Source organism: Maylandia zebra, linkage group LG16, assembly GCF_041146795.1.
Source record: "Maylandia zebra isolate NMK-2024a linkage group LG16, Mzebra_GT3a, whole genome shotgun sequence".
In the NCBI taxonomy this organism is placed as follows: domain Eukaryota; kingdom Metazoa; phylum Chordata; class Actinopteri; order Cichliformes; family Cichlidae; genus Maylandia; species Maylandia zebra.
In genome coordinates, this window is record NC_135182.1 from 11,356,776 (window position 1) to 11,380,966 (window position 24,191).

Consider the following 24,191-nt stretch of genomic DNA (forward strand, 5'->3'; position numbering starts at 1 on the left):
GAGTACGCTTGGGGAGTGTGATTGTGTGTACAGCGTCTCTTTATGTCTGTCTCCACGTTGGTTGAGTGTGGAGTGAGTGCATATGAGAGCATGAGGGTGGGAATGGATGTTTGTGTCTGTGTGTGCCTGTATGTCTGTGTCTATATGTCAGGTTGGGTATCAGACGTCACCTCTCTGGGGACACCTCAGGCCCTCCAAGGTTTGGAGGCCTATCTCCACCCACCACCACTTCCCCTGCCGGTGGCGGACTCCCTCAGGTGTCGGTGTGTTGGTGGTTCTTTGTGTCTGGGGGTGGGCGTCCGGGTACACACCGGCTCACTCCTTGGCGGCCGCTTGTTGGGGCCTGGGGCCTGGGGCTCGCTCGGGCCCCTTTGGAGGTGGGGTGCCCCCGGCCTCTCGGCCTAGGGCTCGGTCACTCAGGCGCAGCTGGGGGCCGGCGGAGCTCACGGGCGCGTCACTGCAACCCCCCCTGGCTTCTGCTCCGCGGCTGCTGAGTGAGCCCTCATCTGGGACTCTCCTCAGCTCTTACTGGAACAGTGGCGCGGCTGCCCCTCTGTTGGTCTTCCATGGTCTCTTGTGTTCTGGGGGCCTCTGGATGTCTGGAGTTTTGATCTCCTCCATACCCGCTTCACACCCTGGAGGACGGGGCTGTGGCCCCCCCACACTCCCTAGCAGATCATTACATGGAGAAACCTTTGGAATGCAAGCATGCTGATCCACACAGGTATGCACACATGGGTATTCACAGACGCGGACTAAAGCTTTCTTGGCTGCTGCCTCAAAGCACACTGTGCGCTGTCTATCTTGCGTGCTGCACAATATCGTTTATTACTTAGTAAATACTGATATCTATGACTAGCTAGTTTATTGTGATGGTGCTTTGTTTTCTCTATTATTATGTTGCTCTTTGTTGTTTGCTGTCTCCTCTGTTTGTTTGTTTGTTTGTTTGTTTGTTTTTTCTCCATACAGGTGACCCAGGAGTTTTTTTTTTTTTGTCTCTCTTCCCCCCCCTTCTCACCGTCTCTTCTCCCCTTGGGTTTTCTTTCTTTCTCTCCCCCTCTCTCTCTCATTCATTCCCCCTGTCCTATTTATTAAAAAAAAAAAAAAAAGAGAAAAAAAAAAAAAAAAAAAAAAAAAAAAAAAGGATTTATGTAAATAGTAAAATTAGCATTTGTTGACACTCCCTTATTTTGGTTGAATGTTCCACTATCCAGTATTGTTTGTATTGTTGTATTACACATTTAATTCACTCTGTTCACCTAATTATGGAAGACTTTTATGTTCTTTCCAACAGAAACCACACCATCACTCACCACACGGCATATAGCATTTTACAGTCTGTTAAATCCCCTCACTCACATTATGGATGTGTGCTTCGGATTCTTGCTAAATAAATGAGTGAACGACAGATACCTGAGTGGCAGTGGATTTTGTGGATATGCCATCTGTTCTTATCGGACAACCCTGTTGAGATTGTGGATTCTTAGAGTCAGCACCTTATCATCTACATCAGTCATAGTCAGGAGGTCAAGTCCATCCCACTTACAGTGACCTCCTCCATTACAGTTTATGTCATGTGTAAGTGTCATCTGACTGACACTAACTTGGTCATAAAAACATCTGATGATGCTAATCTATGTTAAATTTTTTAGCTTAAAATTTGGTTTTATGCATCATTAATAGTTTAAGTTTCTTTTATTCTTATTTTCTTATTTTTAATCACTAAATGAATTCTGAAACTATCTGTCCAGTATTTAGCTACAAGCTACAAGTGCTTAAAAATTGCTTGAGGATACGGTTGAAGTGACTCAGACCTACACCCTATAATGAAGTTGTAAATACTGTGACATGTTGTATATTTATTAATAAAAAATTTGTTGCCATCATATACATGTATTGGGGTTTGTTTGTTTTTTCGTTTTAAAGGTGATGTGTCTAATATAAACAATCCCAGAAATTATTCAGTTTTTAACAATGACTCTGTTTGCATCAGGAACAATACAGACAGTGAGTCATTATTTACTGTGTTTGGATAATTGGTCATTGTGGTTTTACTCCTGAAGTTAAAAACAAGACACTTTAAAAAAATCAGACATTTATTTAGATTGTTGTACTGTGAAAGTTAATTCTAACATGTTGCATATTAAGAAAATACTGATTGTGCCATCTGTTTCCACTTGTATTATTATTTTTATTTATTATTTGGTGCAAGAAAAGACAATGGTTGCCATAAGCTCAATTCATAAATAAAGAGCCAAAAGGTTCTAAAAGGCTAAATCTAAATACAGAGTATTTAGATTTAGCCTTTTTACAGAGTAAAATACAATTATCAATTTGAGAAATATTTATATTATTTAAGAAGGCAATCAAATCAGATACTACAAGAATCGAACACTGCAAAATTATGCAAACATAATGTTAAAAACAGACACATAAACCATGCTAAAACTGAATATATCTATAATCCTCCAAATAAATGATCATGATGATGACAATTAATAGTGCAAATTCTACAAAATGTTTTTCAGTTTCTGAGTTGCTGATTTTAACTTATGTCCAGAAAAAAATGTGCAATAAACATCTACATTCCATTAGCATGCACTGTGAGTTCTTTCTACTTTACAAAACCTTAATCAATTATTTTTATGTTACTCTGATTGAAGGTCTCTGGTTTAATGCATCTAAATGGGCACGACAACCTTAGAGCTGAGAATAGAGGCTTTGTGTTACTCGTCAAAAGGTTTTGATTGATTGATTGATTGAATCTTTATTTTGAACATGTTGAAAAAGTATAAAAAAATAGAATTAAAAGAGACAAATGAACAAAGCAAACAAAAGGAAAATGAGCAACCACAACTCCAAATAACGTCCATGTTCAAAAAGGAGCAGGAAGAAGCATAAGCTTATTTAATCTCACCCCTTTTCCACTATCTAGTATCAATAGACTACAGAAATACCTCCTTGTAATTACATTATATGTTATGTGTAATTTTTTTTTTTTTTTTTTTTTTAATATATACACATATATGTTTCTATCTATCCATACCTACGTATATACACACATACGCACATATACACATTTTCAATAACCCTATTAACACCTGAAGGATACACAACCTACAATTTTATATATATTTAATATATATATATATATATATATATATATACATATATACATATATATATATATATATACATATATATATACACACATACATACACACACATACACATATATATATATACATATATATACATATACATATATACATATACACATATATATATATATACACATGCATACATACATACATATACATACATATACACATACATATATACCCATACCAACAAACCCGTGCATGCGCACACACATGAAAATATTAGACAAGAACACCCTATCAAATCTCTACCTTTTCCCTGTACCCTGTAAAAACCATATCCTTAAACCGCTTTTTAAACTGCGCCATGCTTGGACATTGCTTCATATCTTTACTTAGTCTGTTCCACAGCTTCACTCCACACACAGAGATGCAAAAACTTTTTAATGTTGTACGGATACGAGGATGTTTTAAATTTAATTCCCCCCTCAAATTGTATCCCCGTTCCCTTTTAGAAAACATTTTTAGAATATTGTCAGGAAGCAGGTTATTTATTGCTTTATATATAATTTGTGCTGTGAGAAAATGAACCAGATCTGTGAATTTTAGAATTTTTGATTTTAAGAATAGTGGATTTGTATGATCTCTGTAACCAGTTTTATGGATTATCCTTATGGCCCTTTTTTGTAATATAAAGATTGATGATAGCGAACATTTGTAAGTATTGCCCCAAACCTCTGCACAGTAATTCAAATACGGTGCAATCAGGGAACAATAGAGAATGTGGAGTGATTTGTGGTCCAGAATGTGTTTTACTTTACTCAAGATTGAGACACTTCTTGAAATTTTGTTATGTATATGATTTATATGAGACTTCCAGTTTAATTTATCATCTATAATCACACCAAGAAACTTATGTTCAAGTACTCTTTCAATTTCCACACCATCTACATGAATCTGCACTTGTGCATTTCTAAGGGAATTCCCAAATAAGATAATTTTAGTTTTACTTAGATTTAGCGATAGTTTGTTCCTGTTAAACCATTTTTTAATTTTGCACATTTCTGAAGTAATTGTATCCAGCAGCTCCTTTAGATTCCCCCCAGAACAAAAAATATTTGTGTCATCTGCAAATAATACTAATTTTAATATATCAGATGCCTTACAAATATCATTTATATCAATAATAAATAATTTTGGACCCAGTACAGAGCCTTGTGGAACACCACAAGCAATGTCCAAGCATGATGAGGAATGGACACCCAGCTTCACAAATTGTTTCCGGTCACTTAAATAATTTTTCACCCATTGCAGTACAACCCCCCTAATCCCATACCGTTCCAGTTTATTAATTAATATGTCATGATTGATTGTGTCGAATGCTTTCTTGAGATCCAGAAATACTCCAGCTGCATACTGTTTCTGATCTATAGCATTCGTAATCTCCTCAATTGATTCGATTAATGCCAGAGATGTTGATCTTTTTGATCTGAATCCATATTGACTGTCAGAGAGTAATTTATATTTATCTAAGAATTTGTCTAATCGTTTATTAAACAGGTTTTCTAGGATTTTGGAGAATTGTGGTAGTAAAGAAACAGGCCTGTAATTTGTGAAGTGGCGTCTATCCCCAGTTTTATACAGCGGCACAACTTTAGCTATTTTCATTTTGTTTGGCACTTTTCCCGTCTGAAATGATAAGTTGCAAATATATGTTAGAGGTCCTACAATTCCTTCAATCACCTTCTTGACGATTTTCATGTCAATATCATTACAATCAGTGGATGTTTTATATTTACACATGTGTACAATGTCAATTATTTCTTTTTCCTCCACTGATGTGAGGAACATTGAGTTAGGGTTCCTATCAATCAGGTTTTCACTACATTCTACTGATGGCAGTGACTCAGGAATTTGTTCTGCCAGTTTTGGTCCAATATTTACAAAATAATGATTAAAGCTGTTGACCTTATCAGCAGTGTTTTCCATAAGATTGCCATTATCGATAAAGTATTGTGGATAACTTTGTTGTCCAGAATTATTTTTAATGATACCGTTTAAAACATCCCATATTCCTTTCATATTATGTTTATTGTTGTTCAATATTTTACTATAATACTCCTTTCTACATACACGTATAATATTGGTCAACTTATTTTTGTATTTTTTATATTTATTTTCAGCTTCTTTTGTTCTTTGTTTTAGGTAGTCCCTATAGAGTGTATTTTTCTTTTTACATGCATTTTGTAAACCCTTAGTGAGCCATGGTCTATCTGAATATTTGTGCTTTCTGTTGTATTTTATTGTTGGACAGTTTTTATCGTACAACTCCATGAATATTCTTAAAAATATGCCATATGCAATATCAATATCAGCTTCTTTGTACACCTTGTCCCAGTCCTGATTTAATAGATCGTTCTTAAATGCAGTCATCGTTTCTTCCGTCCTTACACGTCTGTATCTCAGTTGTTCTTCATGCTGATTTTTCTTATAATTAGTGTCATAAACTGCAAAAACTGGTAGGTGATCACTGATGTCATTAATTAATATTCCGCTCACAATGTTGTTTTCCATATTGTTAGTGAAAATATTGTCAAGTAAGGTAGCACAATGTGGTGTAATTCTGCTAGGCCTGGTTATTTTAGGATGTAAACTCAAACTGTACATAGTGTTTAGGAATTCGTCGGTCATTTTATGCTTTTTTGGATTCAACAGGTCAATATTAAAATCACCACAGATAAACATAACTTTTTGATTTGTTTTAGAGAATATTTCCTCTATGAAGTCATTAAATACTTGAATACTAGAGCCAGGTGTTCTATATATACAGCTAATTATTACATTTTTTTCTTTTTCCTTATAAATTTCAATTGTTATACATTCTAGTAAATTATCAATTACAGTTGTCTTACTTTCTACCACCTTGTAGTTTAGGTTTTTATCCACATACACAGCTACTCCCCCTCCACTCTTGTTCCTTCTATTTACAAAATTCACTTCATATCCCTCCAGTCCAAAGTCCATTCCTTTCTCCGCATTGATCCATGTTTCAGAAATGGCAATAATTCCAAATGGATTTGTCAACTCATTTAGATATTCCTTTATATTGTTGAAGTTGGCATACAGACTTCTGCTATTAAAATGGATTATTGATAATTTATTTTCCGTGTTGATGGTATGCTTAAACTGTTCATCAGTGAAGTAGCAGCAGTTACAGCTGATGTTGTAGAAGAAATTATTTTCCAGGTCTATATCCTTTTCTAAGTCTAGAACATTATGGTCTGTGTATCGAAATGTTCTCAGTTCCAGATTATCATAAAGAGAATTCCAATGAGTCATGTTGATATTGTTGCCGGATGCAGATGAAGTTCTTTTGGACTGTGCCATGTGTTGTGTTGTGTGTCACGTCACATGTGTATTCATACCTCCAGAGTAAGTTGACCTCAGTATTTGTCCAGCTCTTCCATATTTCTGATGACCAACACTTTGGCTTGTTCCGGTGTTCCATTGAGTTTAATGAATACTTTGCAGTTGGTGGTCCATGTATTTTGAATTTTTCCCTGTTTCTTCAAGTAACGTGCTTTCCTGGCAATGTCCGCATTTCTTTTTATCAGATGTTCGTTCATGAAGACATCGGATCCTTTCAGTTTCCTTCCTTGTTTTAACAGTGCTGTTTTCTGTTTTCTGATTGCAAATCTCACAATGATGGCTGGTTTGTTACTGTCATTTTTTCGGGGTAGAGGGTGGCAAGCCTCAATGTTGTTATAATCCACTTCCACACCTTTGGACCGTAGAAAGGTAACCACTTGATGCTCCGTGGAGTTGACATCTTCCTCTCCTGACATCTTCCTTATGTTACTCTGATTGAAGGTCTCTGGTTTAATGCATCTAAATGGGCACGACAACCTTAGAGCTGAGAATAGAGGCTTTGTGTTACTCGTCAAAAGATACTACAAGAATCGAACACTGCAAAATTATGCAAACATAATGTTAAAAACAGACACATAAACCATGCTAAAACTGAATATATCTATAATCCTCCAAATAAATGATCATGATGATGACAATTAATAGTGCAAATTCTACAAAATGTTTTTCAGTTTCTGAGTTGCTGATTTTAACTTATGTCCAGAAAAAAATGTGCAATAAACATCTACATTCCATTAGCATGCACTGTGAGTTCTTTCTACTTTACAAAACCTTAATCAATTATTTTTATGTTACTCTGATTGAAGGTCTCTGGTTTAATGCATCTAAATGGGCACGACAACCTTAGAGCTGAGAATAGAGGCTTTGTGTTACTCGTCAAAAGGTTTTGATTGATTGATTGATTGAATCTTTATTTTGAACATGTTGAAAAAGTATAAAAAAATAGAATTAAAAGAGACAAATGAACAAAGCAAACAAAAGGAAAACGAGCAACCACAACTCCAAATAACGTCCATGTTGTTATAAGTGAGGGATAAAACAGCTTCAGTTTTTACAGAATGAAGGCAAAATTGTACACGGCTTCTTTAGTTATGGTAAGGGTATAACAAACATTAAGCCATAGGTAAAAAAATCTCTCCTTTATTTTGGAGAAAGCCAAAACGGACTTTTTGGGGGTAAAGTTTGTGGTGTTTTCTTTGTGCCCTTGACTAAGACTGGGAGAATAATTTAATAAAAAGAAACATCACACATTGTACAGTTAGAGTTAGTGTTAAGGTGGGGTCATCACCTACCCAAAGGTCAAACGATCAAAAACATCAAACAAACACTCTGTAATTAACACTAATCTCACAGTTACATGATATCATACTTGCATTTGTCTAACACAGTCAATATTTTGTTGATGTATTCTTCCTCCTCTTTATCCGTTTGAGGATTTATAACCAAAATACAATATAAACAATTTCTGATGGAGTACGATGTAGTTGTATGTAAATGTATCAGCAACTAATTTAAAATGTCTTGTTGCTACAGTCAATTTATTTTTCATATTCTACAGTGGAAACAAGCATGTTCACCGTGAAAAACAATTCAAACACCCAGTTTTGACAGTTTATGTGTGACACGGGTCATAAACACAATTCTTAACAATTACATGGGCCAACCTATTCACATTTCACAAGCACGGTTGAAAATGCATTCTGTAAAAAGAGAAAAGGCCTTTCTAAAGACTGCTGGTGCCCAGTGTCTATAAAAAAAATGGACCTAACCTTTGCTTTCTGTGGGCCTCACTAGCAAGTTGCTGAGTAATGGGTTCTCTGGTGTAGGGGAGGGGTTTCTTTACGTTTGGTCAGGTATAAAAGAAAAGGGTTAAACCAGGTAGAGAACAGGACAGAACAGGAGTAACTACTCACTTGCAGGCAACATGAGCAACACTGGCATGAACATGAGGGGCAAGGTACAGATTTCTTTCTTTTTTAATCAACAGTGATTACTGCTTCCAAATAACTGCTGCTTTTTAAAGAAGGATTTTATTTTGCTGTTTTTCAGATCATCTTCTACGAGGACAGGAACTTCCAGGGTCGCTCCTATGAGTGCATGAGCGACTGCTCTGACATGACCTCCTACCTGAGCAGGTGTCACTCCTGCAGGGTGGAGAGCGGCTGCTTCATGGTCTATGACCGCCCCAACTACATGGGAAACCAGTATTTCATGAGGAGGGGCGAGTACGCTGACTACATGAGCATGATGGGCATGTCAGACTGCATCAGGTCTTGCCGTATGATCCACATGGTAGGAAAGCTGTGCTGTGGATATCATTTTCCTCCAGATAGGCTTGAATTATATATTCAAATTCTTTGTTGTGAACTGTTTCCCCTACAGTACAGAGGCCAGTTCAGGATGAGGATCTATGAGAGGGAGAACTTCGGTGGTCAGATGTACGAGCTGATGGACGACTGCGACAGCATCATGGATCGCTACCGCATGTCCGACTGCATGTCCTGCAACGTGATGGATGGCCACTGGCTGATGTACGAGCAGCCCCACTACAGAGGCAGGATGATGTACATGAGGCCCGGAGAGTACAGGAGCTTCAGGGAGATGGGAATGAGCGGGATGAGGTTCATGAGCATGAGGCGCATCATGGACTCCTGTTACTAAATGTTCACTGTCCAATGCCACTAAATAAAATAATTTTACAGTACTTTGACCTTTGTCGAGATTATTAATTAACTCATCATGAAAAAAATGATACATTGTTGTGATACATATATATACTGAAAATATTTGAAGTTTTATAATTTTATCTGCAACAAACACAATAGCAAGCAAATATTGATTCTAAATTGTATTCAGCTGATGATACCTGATAATATAAAGTGTGATCTTGAATAGAATACCAATTAGCATTTTCAAAAACTGAAAGATAAAATCAAAATAAGGGAATTTTCAAACAATTGTCAAAGTAACATGTTTTCTGTTTATGTCATGTGTAAGTGTCATCTGACTGACACTAACTTGGTCATAAAAACATCTGATGATGCTAATCTATGTTAAATTTTTTAGCTTAAAATTTGGTTTTATGCATCATTAATAGTTTAAGTTTCTTTTATTCTTATTTTCTTATTTTTAATCACTAAATGAATTCTGAAACTATCTGTCCAGTATTTAGCTACAAGCTACAAGTGCTTAAAAATTGCTTGAGGATATGGTTGAAGTGACTCAGACCTACACCCTATAATGAAGTTGTAAATACTGTGACATGTTGTATATTTATTAATAAAAAATTTGTTGCCATCATATACATGTATTGGGGTTTGTTTGTTTTTTCGTTTTAAAGGTGATGTGTCTAATATAAACAATCCCAGAAATTATTCAGTTTTTAACAATGACTCTGTTTGCATCAGGAACAATACAGACAGTGAGTCATTATTTACTGTGTTTGGATAATTGGTCATTGTGGTTTTACTCCTGAAGTTAAAAACAAGACACTTAAAAAAAATCAGACATTTATTTAGATTGTTGTACTGTGAAAGTTAATTCTAACATGTTGCATATTAAGAAAATACTGATTGTGCCATCTGTTTCCACTTGTATTATTATTTTTATTTATTATTTGGTGCAAGAAAAGACAATGGTTGCCATAAGCTCAATTCATAAATAAAGAGCCAAAAGGTTCTAAAAGGCTAAATCTAAATACAGAGTATTTAGATTTAGCCTTTTTACAGAGTAAAATACAATTATCAATTTGAGAAATATTTATATTATTTAAGAAGGCAATCAAATCAGATACTACAAGAATCGAACACTGCAAAATTATGCAAACATAATGTTAAAAACAGACACATAAACCATGCTAAAACTGAATATATCTATAATCCTCCAAATAAATGATCATGATGATGACAATTAATAGTGCAAATTCTACAAAATGTTTTTCAGTTTCTGAGTTGCTGATTTTAACTTATGTCCAGAAAAAAATGTGCAATAAACATCTACATTCCATTAGCATGCACTGTGAGTTCTTTCTACTTTACAAAACCTTAATCAATTATTTTTATGTTACTCTGGTTTAATGCATCTAAATGGGCACGACAACCTTAGAGCTGAGAATAGAGGCTTTGTGTTACTCGTCAAAAGGTCAAATTTCTAAAGTCTTCGCTTGCCCAATCATGTGATTATATGACACAGTACCGCATGCTGGTACAGCTCTCTATACCATGTTGCTGGGTCAGGGGTTTAAACAATGGGGGCCCACTGACTCTGTAGGGTTTGGTCAGGTATAAAAGCAAGGGTTAAACCAAAGAGGACAGCAGTGCAGCAGTAGCAGTAGCAACAGCAGCAGCTCATCATTAAGTATGTCCACCACTGACATGAGCATGGGCAAGGTGAGCTTATGAACGTCATGAACGTCATATGCACTGATGTTGTAGAGCATACAGAATATAGATCGTATTATTTCGGTGAACTCTAAATGAACTAATGCACTCCTTTTTTCCAGATCATCTTCTACGAGGACAGGAACTTCCAGGGTCGCTCCTATGAGTGCATGAGCGATTGCGCCGACATGTCCTCCTACCTGAGCAGGTGTCACTCCTGCAGGGTGGAGAGTGGCTGCTTCATGGTCTATGACCGCCCCAACTACATGGGAAACCAGTATTTCATGAGGAGGGGCGAGTACGCTGACTACATGAGCATGATGGGCATGAGCGGTGGTATCAGGTCTTGCCGTATGATCCCCATGGTAGGTAGAATGCAGCATGAAATCCTGTTTCTAGTACAAGTGCAAACTCCATAACACATTATTTTTCCATTCTCTCTAACAGTACAGAGGCCAGTTCAGGATGAGGATCTATGAGAGGGAGAACTTTGGTGGTCAGATGTACGAGCTGATGGACGACTGCGACAGCATCATGGACCGCTACCGCATGTCCGACTGCATGTCCTGCAACGTGATGGATGGCCACTGGCTGATGTACGAGCAAGCCCACTACAGAGGCAGGATGATGTACCTGAGGCCCGGAGAGTACAGGAGCTTCAGGGAGATGGGAATGAGCGGGATGAGGTTCATGAGCATGAGGCGCATCATGGACATGTGCTAAACAAATTCACAAAAAATAAAAGATAAAGACAAAATCTTACATCAGTGACTTTTTGTGTTGTTCTTTATTATCTCCTCTAATATAGTGAATAAACGATCATTAAAGGGGTTTGAAAGGGGAAAAACACAATGAAATGGTTACATTATTCTCTAGAGACACACACCATCACCATCAACTTAATAAAATAATAAATACACCACATGAACTTGGGGGAAAAATTTAATTCTCTATAAATAATCGAAAAGTGTGCCACAGTTTTATAAACTAATCCCAGTATTATACACAGCACACATTAAATATTGTTGTTCTATTAAACCACGTCAAAGTCTAGTTTTGATTAAAAACCTCTTTATTGCAGATCAGTAAGTTATTAAGCAGTGTTAACTTAAAACCCCAAACAAAGTAAATATAATATTTAATTTAATCGTTTTTTCCACTTAAACTTTCACTGAAATGTTATATTATAGTATGCCACATAATACCTTCAGATTACGCCTGAAATGAATGTTAAATACAAACCAAAGAAAAGCACCACCTTGTTATAAGTAAGCATGTGTGTATGTGTCTAACATCAACCAATTATTTGCTACAGTATAGATAAAAAAAAAAAAAAACATGAACCTTTATAAATTAGCTTAAGCACCATTGCATTACCATTTACATACATTCAGGGTGTAGTATCAGTTTAACAACAGCATTTGTGGTACTAGCACAAATAACTACATTTAAATACGGCTCTACTACTTTTTGAGTATATCACCACAAAATAAAAACACTAAATCATTTTCAAGGTAATCACAAAGAAACTCTTTTGATCTAGAATAATAGAGCCTGTCAGAGGATGCATAACAACCCTTTGCCATCAGCATTCACAGAGGGACTAACATTGGATGCTGCTGACTCATGGTTTCCATACAATGGTGACATCAACTGTCTGGATGTCACGTTAGCTATAAAAAAGGCTTAAATCTGGGATAGGATTGCTATAGCGTCATTCAGTCTATCAGCCACGATGCACGGCAAGGTACGTGTATTAGAGAAAATAGATCAAAATTTTTATCTTTCTGACCTAAAACAAAAGCTATGATTTTAAAATGTTTACTGAATTCTGCCTCGTCTGTTGGATCCAGATCATCTTCTACGAGGACAAGAACTTCCAGGGTCGCTCCTATGAGACCAGCAGCGACTGTGCTGATATGTCCTCTCACCTGAGCAGGTGTCACTCCTGCAGGGTGGAGAGCGGCTGCTTCATGGTCTACGACCGCCCAAACTTCATCGGAAACCAGTATTTCATGAGGAGGGGCGAGTACTCAGACTACCAACGTATGATAGGTTTCAGCGATTGCATCAGATCCTGTCGTATGATCCCCATGGTACAGTACCGAGATTGCTAAACTTTCATATATAAACTAATACGGCCTAATAATAATAATAACATATGTGTCATATGTGATATGGCTTTTGCAAAATGTCCATCAACATAGTTCACAGAATGAATAGTATATCAAAACCTTCGTCTCTTACATACGCTGGTCTGGGTTCCTTAAATTGGTAATAAGGCTTAGCTGGTTTGGGGCCTCTGTCATTAACTCTCTCACACTGTGGAACAGTTCGTCCATTGAAATCAAAATAGCAACTTAAATATTTTCTTGAAGCACTATTTTAAAACTTTTAGGAAATTTTTTTATGTCTCTCTTTTCAATTTCTTTCTTTGAAGCACTTTGTAACTTGGTTTAAAGAATACTCTATAAATAAGGTTTATTGCTAAGATTATTATATAAAATAATTCATCCTTACATTGTAATATTAACAGCACAAAGGGTCCTACAGAGTAAGGATATATGAGAGGGAGAACTTCGGAGGTCAGATGTATGAGCTCATGGACGACTGCGACAACTTCCAAGACCGCTACCGCATGTCCGACTGCCAGTCCTGCAACGTGATGGATGGCCACTGGCTGATGTACGAGCAGCCCCACTACAGAGGCAGGATGATGTACCTGAGGCCCGGAGAGTACAGGAGCTTCAGGGACATGGGATATGACGGAATGAGATTCAGCTCCATCAGACGCATCAATGAATCCTGTTAACAACAAATACATTTTAATCTCGTAAAGAAATAAAAGAATTTTCATGCACCAGATGGCATACACAATTTGTAATAGTGGTAATCAATTAATGTGATTTAACTATCCTTTTACATTGTGTTATGTGATTCCAAAATTGAAATAAACAGTAGAAAATAAGATTTGGTAAAGTCTTGCTCCCCATCATTATTTTCTCCTAGGCATTATTCAAATATACATACATCTTCCAGGTTTTCCAGGCGACCTCGTCTCTTCTGAAGATTATTGTAAATATGGTTGGAGTTATTGATGATTTTTAAAAAGTGATTAAGAATATTTTCAAGTATCTTTGAACATTTTCAGTTAGACTCATATAGTTATTTAATTATGCCTGATTTGTTTTGTAGCATATAATGTAGTGACTGATCAGTTCTTAAAGGCACAGTCCATGAAGCGTTCATTCTACCTTAACATAACGGACTCCATCAACATGTGCTAACACAGATTTGTGGCATGTGAAAAAAATGTCCTTCTCTTTCCTTGTACTGCACTTTTAATATAATGGCAATATTCAAGTCTGTACACATATTCATTTGATAGCATCAGTTGACTCAGAAGTTAGTTATTTGTTTTGACGTGACCATCAAAAAGGAAACTTGGTCTTTGTGACTCCGATTAAAAGCCAAAGGTTGTTGCACGAAAGTATTTTTCACATCAAAAAATGAAAGATGTTTTTCTTGCGACTTGCGACATCAGATTTCTTCCAATAAATATTCACAGTAAGAGCACTGTTTCGGTCATTCTTGTCACTTTCAGAAGAAAATACAATCTAGTTCTGATCCAGTTATATGGCCATGTATCAACATTGGCCTTATAACAAACCTTGTTTTTCACATCATATCCGAGAGCGAACACTTATATCTGACCCATCTGTATCAGACTGCCTGAAAAAGGCAAACAATGCTTGTTGTTGTCTAAAAATTATTATTATAAGTCAGAAATAATCTCATAAGAAAACAGCAGCTGGAAATGTGTTAAACTGTAAAGAAAACTAAAATATGTAGAATTTAAAGCTAGGAAACCTTAAAAGAAGAAAGCAATAGTTACTCTACCTCACCGAGGATCTTACTATCTTACTTTGATTTTTAGAGATTTTGATTTATTGTTTTAATGGCTTAAGTCAAAGAGTATAACTCCAGATCGTAACAACCTACATCTATACCCAGTGTATTGTTTTTATGTGAGAAATTACAGTAATATAGAAAAAGTCTTTTTTTTCTCATACAAACATATGAAGGAAAGTCATGGGAGGACTGCATGGACATCCACTGTTAATTTGTCAATGACAATTTCATTAACAAATAAAACATTTCATCAGCTATAAAACATTAACATTTCCACTTTGAGGTCACCCACTGGTTTTGGAACACATTTTAAGACGTTAGTGCTAATGTTTTGGCCAATGTTTGTTTGTTTGTTTGTTTGTTTGTTTGTTTGCTTGCTTGCTTGCTTGCTTGCTTGCTTGCTTGGGGAGCCAAAAGTGACCAGGTTTGGATGACAGAGTGGAATCCTAAGCCAGGTAGAAATGTGGAAAAGCCTGGTTAGCATGCTGTACAAATAATTCAATTTCAGTTCAGTTCAATTTTATTTATATAGCTCCAAGTCACAGCAGCAGTTATCTGCTACTCAGTGCTAACAGCCTAATAAAGCACTATAACTTCCCTCATCAAAATGCCCACATTTAATGGAAGTGAGACCATACTGTACATCACATGAAAACATTTGCCAAGTAATTCCATTAAAAAAGCTCCAGAAGACACCAACAAAACAAATGCAGTTGAGAGGTCCAGTTCAGACAACAGCCATTGTCTACAGCTAATAGTGTCAAGAGACATGTCAATCACACAGCCATGCATATAACTCCAGTATTCAAGTTAATGGGTTAAAAAAGAAGAAATCACCTGCAGTACACTTGTTATGAAAGGGCTTGAATATCATCTACAAATTATGTAAGGATTAGCTTCATGAATAAATCACCATGATATCCATGAAATTCATTGGCAACATCTCATTCATTACATTAAACTAAATGAGGGCCAAAAAATACTTTATGGAGACATATTTAGACTAACATATCAGTAGATTATCTGTCCCTTATAGGTTTTATAGGTTTACTCAGTTTTAATGAATTGATTCAATCCTCTATTGAGTCCAATTAAATTTTAACAGATTTTAAAGATTTGGTTTTTGGCTAATTTTGGCAAAAAGAACAAAAAAACAGAATGTTCTTTCACCTGTGAAACATTAGAGATGAAAACTTTAATGAGGCCTTCAAAGAATGCTATGTTTGTGGAAAACACGCTCTCTCTGTTATTCAGCTGCAAAGACAATACACAGCGGGGCCTCTTCTCACAAATGCAACCCCTGCAAATCACGATCCGTTGAAGGTCCCTTTGAATTGAAACGTACACGGGGGGCCTCTGCTCCATGTTGCTCTGTCAGGAATTTGAACAATGGGGTCATGTATCTTTCGGCGTGAGGTCAGGTATAAAAGCAACTCGTGGGATGTCGTGAAAACTGTGCAGTCCTTCTGAGCCTAAAGAGTCCTAACTGAAACCATGACCATGGGAAAGGTGTGTGCAGCTTTGGCTATTTCATTGTTCGGATTTTTTGCATTTGATTGGATGCTGAACAAATGTGGATGCGATGCAAAAAGTACGATATCAAATAGTCCTTGTTTTTTCTCTTTTTTTCAATTTCAGATCATCTTCTATGAGGACAGGAACTTCCAGGGTCGTTCCTATGAGACCAGCAGCGACTGTGCTGACATGTCCTCCTACCTGAGCAGGTGCCACTCCTGCAGGGTGGAGAGCGGCTGCTTCATGGTCTATGACCGTACCAACTACATGGGAAATCAGTTCTTTGTCAGGAGGGGAGAGTACTCTGACTACCAGCGTATGGGCATGAGTGATTGCATTAGGTCCTGCCGCATGATCCCCATGGTACTGTAAATTGAAAACTCCTTCTAATATTTGACATATGGTGTAAGATGCTGAACCTGGCGAAAGCATATTAACGAGATCTCTTTGATTCATTGTTATTCATTTCAATTTACAGCACAGAGGCCAGTTCAGGATGAGGATCTATGAGAGGGAGAACTTCGGAGGTCAGATGTACGAACTGATGGACGACTGCGAGAACATGATGGATCGCTACCGCATGTCCGACTGCCAGTCGTGCAACGTGATGGATGGCCACTGGCTGATGTACGAGCAGCCCCACTACAGAGGCAGGATGATGTACCTGAGGCCCGGAGAGTACAGGAGCTTCAGGGACATGGGAATGAGCGGGATGAGGTTCAATAGCATGAGGCGCATCATGGATTCCTGTTATTAGAGCACCAGTGTATAAAAGCATGATTTTAAATAAAAATCTAATAATTCTCTTTTAATTGAATTTGTCACTGAGTGATCGGAAACTTGCACAACAAACCAAAATAAGACACGCAAACATAGGCTACATTTTTGTATAAATTAGCAACAGCTAACTTTTAAGTGCTATGCTGTGTATTCAGTTTAACAGCAAACCTTTAGGGTCACTATGCTGCACACCACCAGATGACAGCATATCACCATTTTTATTTATATCTGTAAATGTAACCACAGTAAATGGTTACATTTAGGCAAATTATAAATACATTAAATACACCGCAATATTAGAAATGCAGAATATGTGAATGCAGTCCTTCTGTTCTGCAACATTTGCCTTTTTATTCATGCAACGACCTGTAAAAAGGCACAACAATTTAAATTACACATAATTTATTAATTGTGCCAATGTAATTTTGAATATGAGGAAATGTATGCATAAAAAGCGGCATACAGAATAAATGGCAACTAATTCTTTAATATTTTTCAATAGCATATGCTGTTTCCCTTCTAGTTAGAATAATTACAATTTAATTAAATTAAAGCTGGCAGGTTATAACACATAGTCACATATATAGGACATGCTATTCATAAAATGCATTTACGGGTTCAGCAGAGTTGAGTATATGAGTTTTTAATATGTCATCGTGATGTGCAGTATATCATCAAAAGGTTGTGTGTAGTTGTGCAACGTGTGACCTTCAGGCAGCTTCATGGAAATGCACTGTATGGGCTCAGGAACTCTTCCAGAAATCATTGTCTCTGAGCACAGTTTGCTGTGCCATCCGCAAATATAGGTTAATGAAACATATCATCAGGAAAAACACTGAAAGCTGATTAAAATGGACTGAAGCAAATTGAAAATTTCCTCTGTTAGAGGTCAGATAAATCAAAATTTGAAATTATTTTTGCATTACAAAAAGATCTTCGTTTGATGTTACTGTCATGTTCCCTTTGTCCTCTCCAGTTGGCTCACTACTTTCTATCTATCTCTCTCTTATAAGCACTCTACCTCTCCTCTGTCTATGTGTGTGTGTGTGTGTGCGTCTGTGTGTGTGTGTGTGTGTGTCTCACTCAGTCTCACAGTTGCTCCTGATGTCGTTGTTGTGACAACTTTTTAAGGCAGTGGTGGCTGACCTTCAGTCCTCGCTGGTTTGTTTTACGGCTTCTGTACATGTTGCTACTTTCCTCCAAGGAAGAATCTCACTCATTGTTTCCCTGTGAACTTGTGATCCTCCCAGAGAAACCTGTGTTGGTGATCTGTAGAGAGAATCTGTGGGAAAGTGTGGCTCTGTGGAAAACCTTGCCTGAGGGGACTGGGACCATCGCTACTGTTGATCTTCTGTGTTACGCATTATTCACTGTAAATAAATGCACTGAACTTGATATTGAGTCCTGTGTTTGAGTCGACCTAGATCTGTGATATTCCTTGTTTGTTTGTTTGTTTGTTTTCATTTTACCAAATTAAACAATTAAAGAAAAGCTATTGAATTTACTTTTTTATTAGATCATTTTTATTTTTTTATTTTAATAAAATAAAACGTAAATATTAATATAGTTTATTTTGCTAAATTAGGCTAATTAGGCAAATAATTATTTTGGTGTTTTTCAATAGGAAAAAAACGGGGGGGAAATCGAAAATCGAAAAAAATTTGTTTATTCTCAATAGACCTCTATATATTTCTATCTATATATTTCTTCTCCTCCTCCTCCTTTGTGTGTGTGTGTTCAATGAAAAATGGGTAAATTAGGTGTATTTTTCTTTGGTGCTACAAACAAGAGTGTAGATATTTTGATTAGTTGTTTAGTTGTTCAGTTTTTAATTAAATATAATATTTATAATCCAAAAAAGTACATTTTTGGAAAAATATTGACAATGCATGATGAAGTGAAATATTAAGTGACGTTCTGGCCTAATACATCAGTTTTAACAACATTACTGTATCTGAGCTTCGTAGGCCAGTTATTGCAGATTTGAATGCTTATGCTGTTGTTGTATTTACAGTCTTATTTGTCCTAGTTGTTATAGTCTTTAGTTCCAGAATAAAAGTTCGTATGCTAACTGAGGATGGCTAAACGCAAAAGCCTAGGGTTGTTCTATAGACTTAGCCTCATCATTTACTGAATGGAAGCTGTCTTGACTTTGCTATGAAACTGCTGATCGTTCTTATTATTTTTTGAGTTGAACCTGATAATTATGTATATATTTAGTTATTGAGTAACACGTAATTTGGGGTATAGTTAGGGAATGCTTTCTTGCAGTTAGGTACATAGATGTAGCTACATAAAAATGTAGCAAGATAAAGAAAGTGCATGTGACAAATGTGGTTATGAAGTACACATTGCTTTTATTTACTGAAGTCAAATACAGAAGTCTAGCACATATCAGTGATACGCCTCATGCTCATGAACCTCATCCCGCTCATGCCCATGTCCCTGAAGCTCCTGTACTCTCCGGGCCTCAGGTACATCATCCTGCCTCTGTAGTGGGGCTGCTCGTACATCAGCCAGTGGCCATCCATCACGTTGCAGGACATGCAGTCGGACATGCGGTAGCGGTCCATGATGCTGTCGCAGTCGTCCATCAGCTCGTACATCTGACCACCGAAGTTCTCCCTCTCATAGATCCTCATCCTGAACTGGCCTCTGTGCTGTAATTAAATGTAGAGAAAATGTAAGTATGATTACTAAGGCGCATTTTAAAAGTTAATAATGAATCAAAATTATAGTAGCAAAAGTGAAGCACGTCTTACAAAGGGGATCATTCTGCAGGATCTGATGGAATCAAACATCATTCCCATGCTCATCATGCGCTGCATGTCATGGTACTCGCCCCTCCTAAGGAAGAACTGCATGCCCATGTAGTTGGGACGCTCATAGACCATGAAGCAGCCGCTCTCCACCCTGCAGGACTGGCACCTGCTCAGGTAGGAGGACATGTCAGAGCAGTCGCTCGTGCACTCATAGGAGCGACCCTGGAAGTTCCTGTCCTCGTAGAAGACGATCTGAAAAAACAAAATGATAAATCAGTAAATCGATTAAAGAAGATTATTTTTGCTTCCTTTTACAGTAAAAATCATCCCATTACCTTGCCCATGATGGTGGTTAAGGTTGTTCCCAGTGGATGGTTCAACTTGCTCTGCCAACTCCATGATTCCAGGGCCTTTTTATACAAAATCCCAGGGGCCATGATGTGTTGTTATTCAAATGTGCAAAGCTGATGAATTAGCAGTATTACTTTTGCTGAACGGGGCCTATAAATGACTAACAATGGTTCTCCATCCATACATTTCTGGCAGCAGTCATCCGTATTGTCTATTATAAGCATATGCTTTGTGTGTGTTCCATTTTGAGTCAGAAGGCTCTTCACATACAGTTAGTAATCAGGGATGGAAAGAACATGACATCAGGCTACATCTGTGGTAAACTTCTGACAAACTGTGGAAAGATTCCGTTAATACAAAGAAATAAATATACTAACTGCCGGCTTTCAGGACTCTCGATAATAAGAAATATGTTCCGTAACTTAAAAGACTGAGCTTCATTTAAAGGACAATCTGCATGCTTTATTAAGTTCTTACGGATGTTATTATACTATAAGATTAAAGTGTGATAAATAATCATGAGATGAAAGGCCATACACAAGCTACAGTAAGATACACAGCCTTTAAACAAACACAGACACAGCTATCAACATTCTAATCTCATAAAATATAGTAACTAATTATTCAGTATTCTTACTTTTGATGAGTTACTAAAAAAGTTTAAAAAGTAGGTTAGCAGTAGATGGATTTATGCAATATTAAAAGTTCAGACAGTTTATGTACATATACCTATGGAGAATACTTTAATTTGCATTCACACAGCTTAATTCTAAAGAAATTAAAATTAAAAATGTGTCACTCCTCTAATTCCATCATGCAACATCTGGTTGTTCCTTTTTTGCAATACTTTAACAGCAGCTGGCTGGAGAAAAAACATTAGTAATATGGTGATATTGCACTAATTCATTTCAGTTGCATTAATTTACTTTTTCATTTGCAGGCATTTGTTTAAACGTTTTTGCAAATTTGGATCAGAAACACTCATTTCTATCACTGATCTGCCTCTTCTTCTTGCACTGTAACTAAAATTATATAAAGACACTCAGTTCCCTTATTTTGAAAAGTTGAGTTTATTAGGAAGTCCTGAAAAAAGACTCTGTTGTTATGATTGGGTTCTAGGCTATATAATAACTATACAGTTGTTCAAGTGAGACGTATATATTAGACGGTTCTTCCAAATTCAATTCAACTAGTTTGTCGTAAGTAGAAATACTGATGAGCCATCGTGAACATCGTGAGCTGGGATTTTGAAGAAGGATTGCTCCATGTGGTCTACAACTTTGATAAGAAAAATCTAAAAGAAAATCACATCTGGAAACATATATCTCCTGACTGACATTAGGGCTTTGTTTAACTTTGACCTAAAGAGTGGAATTTGGGCGATTTCAAAAGAAATTACAATATTAAGTTAATAATATTAATATAAAAATTCAAACATAAGAAAAGAAGTTATTTTATTAAGTTTATAAATACTTATGATTACCAACATAATAAGGGATTCAGCAATGTCGATAAGAAATAATGGTACAAATACCTAGTATTAGTATGTAGAATATGACAGATAGTCATGAAATTAATGTATCATTGTGTTATACACAGATTCTTTCTTTTATTCCAGAAAGTACAACAAGTGAGTCCAAACAATAATGCTGTAGATGATTTTGTTGTTGCCTACTTGATGTATAGTTTATTTGTTTAAGATCAGCTGGACTGGCCAGGGTGTTTTTTTTAATTACATCTAATTTAATAAACAAAAGTAGGTATTGTTCTTCACAGTACCTACAGAGTAAGTACAGGATCTGCAGACCAAACAGTCAACATGTTACCAGTCTTTTGATGGGTCCCGTTATGTACCCGCAACAAAGCAATCACAGTTTCAAAGCTGAACAACTCAATCAAAACAAATTCACAAGACGAGTTAAAAATTCAACATCTTTAATAAACAAAGTGCTTTATATTTACAGCAAGGTTTCAGTTGATGGCTAAAATTCGGTGACTCTCCTGAAGGAGCCGACAATGGCGCAGGTGGCGCACCAATCGCGGTACCTCCTGTACTCCCCGGGTCTTAGGAAGTACTGTCTGCCTCGGTAGTTGGGGTACTCGTAGAAGATCCAGTAGCCATTCATAACATTACTGGAGTAGACATGGCGGTGATGGAAACGGTCAGACACACAGGGACAGTCATCCATGAACTCCATCATGTGACCACTGAAGTCAGGCTTCTCATAGATACGCAATCTGTAGGAACCTCGATACTGTAGGGCCAGAAGAGAATCAGCAACATGTTCAAACCTTTGCCATATTTCAGTGAAACCATTATGTCTAGGTGTATTTTTCAGCGTTATGTCTGTCTTACCACTGGAATCATCCTACAGGAGCGGATACAGCTGCTGAAGCCCATCCACCTCTGGTAGTCAGGATACTCTCCCCTCCTCATGAAATACTGGTGGCCCATGAAGTTAGGGCGCTCATAGATCATAAAGCAGCCACTCTCTACCCTGATGGAGTTGCAGCGGCTGAAGTACAAGTGAAGGTCTGTGCAGTCATTACTGCACTCATAGGAGCGACCCTGGAAGTTCTTGTCCTCGTAAAAGATAATCTAATGAAAAATAAAAGAGTCGTAGCTTCAACTGCTCAGTTAAGACTTTCCAGCAAAAAAAAAAAGTGTAAAAGACCACCAACAAATTTAACTAACATTCAATGTGAGCAGAGAGAGACAAAACCAGTACTTACCTTGCCCATGGTCTCCGTTGGAGAGATTCCCCATGTTTTCAGGGCTTTTTATACTACCTTGCGACAAACAAATGCATTGTTATTCAAATTATCTCATAGTTATAATTGAAGGCTACTAGCACATGTTTACCTTTTTGTTAGAGCCCAACATTGGGTGAGAAATATGGATCTGTATTTGAAAAAAAGGATAAATTAACTGGTTTGGTTTTGACATGCATGGACAAAGGAAAAGACTAGTATGGTATCCACACATCCAGTGGACAATAGCTGCAGAACAATATGGAACAGGGCTTTGGCATTAAATATGTTGTGTAACAGAGCAGGAAGCCATTTACTCTCCCTCTACCTGAGCAACCCTACCATATGCAAATAAACAAGCATGTGTATACTGTGCTGCCAGTCTTCATGTGACATAGAAGATAACAGAAGTTTTGTATATACTTTTACAGTTTACTGTATGTTAAGCAATGTAAAATTCACTATTTTTAAATGATTTAGGACTTTCACGATTACTTACTCACAGTAATTTGACTTTCTGAAGACTCCCCCTACAGGAGAAATGGACCTGGACACATAACTCCTATTATTTTTATTTCTTGGTATTACCACCAGCCACTAGTCAAATATAATTAATTACTTATAACATTTTGTTATGCTGAAAACTGTGCAATAGTAAATTTCACCTTGATTTGAGCCTTTTTTTCCTCTCCCTCTCTCTTCAAATGTAAGACTTATGTGAAAATGTTACGGTTTCTGTATTTAATATCACTTAGCAGTGTAGTTTATCAATCACTAAAAAAGTTAAAGTTTATATTATACTTATTTTCCAGATAAATTTTGTTTAACTTTTACGTTTTTTGTTGTTTGTTTAAAATCTTTAAGACAATCTTTAGCATAATGAATGTTTTTGGTCCTTGTGAGCTGTTTCAAAGCAACTGTCAATCATAACAGTGTAATGTGTCTGACATTATATTTAAACTGTTTAAAAAACATGTGCTTATGTTACCATCTTTGCCAGATCAATCTCATTCTTACATTGTTTATTCCATATTTTGTCATTTGTTGTCAGAGGTGTCCAGGATCAGTTTCCTCTCCTACACCGTGCAGCGTAGTGTTTAACACTAATCGTATGGATAAATTCTCCCACCGCAGACCAGCTAATCCTATCGAGCCAACCAACTGGGAGAGGTATTGTTTGCCATGGTATGCCTAAGCATAGAGGAGATTAA

General features: G+C 36.8%; 6 protein-coding genes across 6 annotated transcripts; 4 read left to right on the plus strand and 2 right to left on the minus strand.

Annotated features, from left to right (window-relative positions):
* Positions 1-8,337: 8,337 nt before the first annotated feature.
* LOC112436167 (gamma-crystallin M3-like) lies at positions 8,338-9,234 on the plus strand. Its single transcript, XM_024805447.2, has 3 exons — positions 8,338-8,487; positions 8,580-8,822; positions 8,913-9,234. Exons 1-3 carry the CDS (start codon positions 8,455-8,457, stop codon positions 9,189-9,191), a joined length of 555 nt encoding a protein of 184 aa, XP_024661215.2. The 5' UTR covers positions 8,338-8,454; the 3' UTR covers positions 9,192-9,234.
* Positions 9,235-10,837: 1,603 nt separating this feature from the next.
* On the plus strand, positions 10,838-11,671 carry LOC101466508 (gamma-crystallin M3). Its single transcript, XM_004569814.3, has 3 exons — positions 10,838-10,918; positions 11,032-11,274; positions 11,357-11,671. The coding sequence occupies exons 1-3, from the start codon at positions 10,889-10,891 to the stop codon at positions 11,630-11,632; spliced, it is 549 nt and encodes a 182-aa protein (XP_004569871.1). The 5' UTR covers positions 10,838-10,888; the 3' UTR covers positions 11,633-11,671.
* Positions 11,672-12,558: 887 nt separating this feature from the next.
* Positions 12,559-13,879, plus strand: LOC101466214 (gamma-crystallin M3-like). The gene is made up of 3 exons (XM_004569813.2): positions 12,559-12,656; positions 12,763-13,005; positions 13,446-13,879. Exons 1-3 carry the CDS (start codon positions 12,645-12,647, stop codon positions 13,719-13,721), a joined length of 531 nt encoding a protein of 176 aa, XP_004569870.1. The 5' UTR covers positions 12,559-12,644; the 3' UTR covers positions 13,722-13,879.
* A 2,368-nt stretch (positions 13,880-16,247) lies between these two features.
* On the plus strand, positions 16,248-17,148 carry LOC143412278 (gamma-crystallin M3-like). The gene is made up of 3 exons (XM_004569815.3): positions 16,248-16,330; positions 16,460-16,699; positions 16,815-17,148. The coding sequence occupies exons 1-3, from the start codon at positions 16,316-16,318 to the stop codon at positions 17,091-17,093; spliced, it is 534 nt and encodes a 177-aa protein (XP_004569872.2). The 5' UTR covers positions 16,248-16,315; the 3' UTR covers positions 17,094-17,148.
* Positions 17,149-19,453: 2,305 nt separating this feature from the next.
* zgc:153846 (gamma-crystallin M1) lies at positions 19,454-20,309 on the minus strand. Its single transcript, XM_004569816.2, has 3 exons — positions 20,214-20,309; positions 19,879-20,130; positions 19,454-19,776 (listed from the first exon to the last, which is right to left on the minus strand). The coding sequence occupies exons 1-3, from the start codon at positions 20,220-20,222 to the stop codon at positions 19,501-19,503; spliced, it is 537 nt and encodes a 178-aa protein (XP_004569873.2). The 5' UTR covers positions 20,223-20,309; the 3' UTR covers positions 19,454-19,500.
* Positions 20,310-22,147: 1,838 nt separating this feature from the next.
* Positions 22,148-23,002, minus strand: LOC101467353 (gamma-crystallin M2). Its single transcript, XM_076874946.1, has 3 exons — positions 22,963-23,002; positions 22,586-22,828; positions 22,148-22,484 (listed from the first exon to the last, which is right to left on the minus strand). Exons 1-3 carry the CDS (start codon positions 22,969-22,971, stop codon positions 22,212-22,214), a joined length of 525 nt encoding a protein of 174 aa, XP_076731061.1. The 5' UTR covers positions 22,972-23,002; the 3' UTR covers positions 22,148-22,211.
* Between the last annotated feature and the right edge of the window lie 1,189 nt (positions 23,003-24,191).

Coding starts and splice junctions, on each gene's coding strand:
- LOC112436167 (XM_024805447.2), top strand. CDS start 8,455: ATGAGCAACACTGGCATGAACATGAGGGGCAAG. Junction 8,488..8,579: donor GCATGAACATGAGGGGCAAG/GTACAGATTTCT, acceptor GCTGTTTTTCAG/ATCATCTTCTACGAGGACAG. Junction 8,823..8,912: donor CTTGCCGTATGATCCACATG/GTAGGAAAGCTG, acceptor TTTCCCCTACAG/TACAGAGGCCAGTTCAGGAT.
- LOC101466508 (XM_004569814.3), top strand. CDS start 10,889: ATGTCCACCACTGACATGAGCATGGGCAAG. Junction 10,919..11,031: donor CTGACATGAGCATGGGCAAG/GTGAGCTTATGA, acceptor CCTTTTTTCCAG/ATCATCTTCTACGAGGACAG. Junction 11,275..11,356: donor CTTGCCGTATGATCCCCATG/GTAGGTAGAATG, acceptor TCTCTCTAACAG/TACAGAGGCCAGTTCAGGAT.
- LOC101466214 (XM_004569813.2), top strand. Junction 13,006..13,445: donor CCTGTCGTATGATCCCCATG/GTACAGTACCGA, acceptor TAATATTAACAG/CACAAAGGGTCCTACAGAGT.
- LOC143412278 (XM_004569815.3), top strand. Junction 16,700..16,814: donor CCTGCCGCATGATCCCCATG/GTACTGTAAATT, acceptor TTCAATTTACAG/CACAGAGGCCAGTTCAGGAT.
- zgc:153846 (XM_004569816.2), bottom strand. Junction 19,777..19,878: donor CCTGCAGAATGATCCCCTTT/GTAAGACGTGCT, acceptor ATTTAATTACAG/CACAGAGGCCAGTTCAGGAT.
- LOC101467353 (XM_076874946.1), bottom strand. Junction 22,485..22,585: donor CCTGTAGGATGATTCCAGTG/GTAAGACAGACA, acceptor CTGGCCCTACAG/TATCGAGGTTCCTACAGATT.